Below are 3,403 nucleotides of genomic sequence, written 5' to 3' on the forward strand. Positions count from 1 at the left end.
TTCAGTAGAAATGTCTTTGTTTTATTTAGTTTTTGGAGGGAGTATTGAAAAGGAAAAAAAATGATAAAATTAACAAGTACTATAATATAATAATTTATGAATAAATTGGCAAAACCAATGAGGTAATAGGTACAAAGGGCTTCTCAGTGGCTTTGTACATAAAAAATGCAGTTATTATTATCCAGAAAAGAACCTTTTAAAATTACTTCTGAGTCGAAACACCCCACACCTACTTTCATCTTGTCACCAGCCTCAGAACTCTTGAGAGCTGATAAGTGATCCCCATTCTCCCAGTAACCATTAGCCAGCACACGATATGTAACTGAATTAGGCATGATACCAAGCTTTAGCATATCAGCTTGCAACATCATTACATCACATATATGTTTGAATTGGCAAAGCCCCTGTATAACAATTGTGTAAGTGATGACATCTGGTGTCAAACCAAATCTTCTCATATCTGAGAAAAACTTGCTGGCTTTCAAAATCCGTCCTTCCCTACACAGACCATGAATCAAAGCTGTATATGTCACATGATTTGGGGAGTAATAGTTTCTCACTATGTGCTCTGTTTCAGCACCCTTGGGATCAGATCCCATTTTCTCCAAGAAAAGTTTCATGGCATCAAGAGTTCTCCCATCCTTGCACAACCCATCTATCAGGCAACTGATTGTGAAAACATTTGAGTCGAGACCAGCCTCTGTCATCTCTTTATGCAACCGGAATGCCTCCTTGAAGTTACCATTTTTAGAGTGTCCATCAATCAGAGATGTATAGACAACCACATCAGGAGCAATGCCTTTAATCACCATTTCTGAGTATAATCCCATGGCAGTCTCTAAGTTACCTTCCTTGCAATACCCATCTATCAAGGAGGAGAAGGTGATCACATTGGGCTCTATACCCTTTTCTGTCATTTCAGAACACATCTTCAAAGCCTTCTCCATATTCCCGTCTTTACAATATCCATCAATCAGAGTATTGTATGTCACGGAATTTGCAACAATGCCATTTTGCTGCATTTTGTTGAATAAATCATCCCCTTCTTGTAATCTTCCGGTGATACAAAGACCTTTTAAAAGTATACTGTAAGTTAGAGCATCAGGACAAATTCCTATCTTTGACATCTCTGAATAAAGATCCAAGGCTTCAGATAATCTGCCAGTTGTACAACGGCAAGTGATGAGAGAGTTGTAGATGAATATATTTGGAATAATACCATATTTGGCCATATCAACAAAAAGCTTCCTGGACTTCTCTAATTCACCCACTTTGCAAAGCCCATCGATTAAGATCCCAAATGTAACAATATTTGGGTGTAAACCATCAACAAGCATTTCTTTGTACAAATCTAGTGCTTGTTGCGCTCTACTCATTTTGCAGTACCCATCCAGTAGTGCATTGTAAGTGTAGAGATTCGGTAGCACATCAGATTGCTGCATCATCCTTAGCATCTCAGTAGCTTCTGCAACATTACTTTCTTTACACAAACCACAGATAAGGATGCTATAAGTGACAACTGTTGGACAAATCCTCTTCTCCATCATTTCATCAAATATTTGGCGTGCTTTATGAATGTTGCCTTGGTTGCAACAAGCATTAATCAAAGTGCTATATGTGACAACATTAGGTCCAAACCCATTGGATAGCATGTTTTCATAAAGTTCCCACATGGAATCAAATCTACCCATCTTAAGTAATCCATCTAACAGTGAGTTGCAAGCATGCACTGCTGGCAATTTCCCGATCTTGTAGTACACCCAGGACGCTTCTTCAACAAGACCCATTTGGGAGAAGGCCATAATTAACACCCCAAACACTGCAGGAGTGAACCTTGATCTCTCAAATCGTTTGAGCACGCCAAAAGCTGAAGAGCCAATATCACGAGTTTTTCGGGATATTTGGAGAGTTTGGATGAGGTCCTTCGTCAAACACCTGGCCTTGGTGTAGAATTTGGCACTGGTTAATATATGAATCATGGCTGAATAAAGTTGAGTATTTTTGGATAAATCCACTTGCTTGGAAACATACTGGAAAAATTCGAGCGCCTTGGGAACGCTTTCCATGTTTATCAAAGTGTCAACGAAATGCGAACAGGATGCATGCGACGGTGACAATGAGGATAAAAGGGAAGAGCAGATTCTTTCTGAGATGGATGAGAAATAGACCGGCGCTTTCTTTGGCGGGTGAAGTCTCCACATTGCGTAATGTCTATCTGAAAGAGTTCTCACTTCATCGGATTGAAACATAAAGGATCCTTTTTCCGATTAGCTCCACCGAACTGAATCTGGATCCAAGCTTATGCACACTAGTGCGGCTTCATCGGCCATATCAACGCCCAAATGCTTTCCGTCAAGGTAATACACGACAGAAAGTTCCAAATCCAACGACACGAGAAACTCAACTCAAATTTCTCCAGATCATCCAGTCTTCTATGCCGTCGTCTTCATCACAACATAGCATCAATATTGCCTCCGACACCACACAACCAAACCCACCTAAGTCACCTAACTACATCTCAGCTCGGAAGAACAGACTCTGGAACAGCATTTGTAATACTTGGATCAATCAATATTTATCGGAAAAGGGAACAATCAACCAATGCCTGCTCCGGCAATTTGAAAATACTGAAACACCCATTGGTTTAAAAAATGGATAAAAAATTCCTTACTGTTTGAAGAATGAAGAATTACTTAAATTACCTTTTAGTTTTCCAACAATAGAAATCACTATTAAATATTGATGAAAAAAAGCAAAATATTGAATTTACCCTCTATTAATTTTCAAAATTTCAGAATAAATCTAACTGATAAATGGTATATTTCTGTCGATTCAGATGCTGATCTATTTCAAATGAGATGTTGTGGTGACAACACTATTTCTGAAATTCACTGAAAAATGCAGCATTATTATCTCAGAAGTGAGACAGCAGCATCGTCCACTGAAGAATATAGTCAAATTTCAGTTCCGAACTTTCACTATATGTTGTTTTGGTCTAGTGTCAGTCAGTTAAATAAGCAATTCAGTTAAATAATGTGTGTATCATCCTAAAGATTGTAAATGTTTGTATCTGAATAGGATATTTTATAGCTGTTTGATTGGTTTCGTAGTTTCCTCCATGTATTTTTTTTTTTTATGGGCAGTTTCTACAAACTTTTCTAATGAAGGCAATCCAACAACCATTCATCTAGAAAACCATATTGGAGAGCTTCAGAAACTGGTAGCTGATCTGGCACTGTAGAAAAAATCGGCGTTAGCAACGGACAAAACCGTTGCAAAATAGATACCAAAAACCGTTGCTAAAAGATATATCAACAGTTTAGCCACGATTTTTTGCCAGTGGCGGATATTGGCATGGCTAAAACCTATAGCCACAGATATTGTATATCGTGGCTACAAATAT

General features: G+C 38.3%; 1 protein-coding gene across 1 annotated transcript; it reads right to left on the minus strand.

Moving 5' to 3' along the window:
• LOC148869792 (Pentatricopeptide repeat (PPR) superfamily protein) lies at window positions 1-2,993 on the minus strand. Its single transcript, XM_088968203.1, has one exon. It carries the CDS (start codon window positions 2,247-2,249, stop codon window positions 144-146), a length of 2,106 nt encoding a protein of 701 aa, XP_088824329.1. The 5' UTR covers window positions 2,250-2,993; the 3' UTR covers window positions 1-143.
• Window positions 2,994-3,403: the final 410 nt, after the last annotated feature.

This window comes from Nelumbo lutea, chromosome 2 (assembly GCF_056320005.1).
Source record: "Nelumbo lutea isolate HS-2025 chromosome 2, American lotus-T2T, whole genome shotgun sequence".
Taxonomy (NCBI): domain Eukaryota; kingdom Viridiplantae; phylum Streptophyta; class Magnoliopsida; order Proteales; family Nelumbonaceae; genus Nelumbo; species Nelumbo lutea.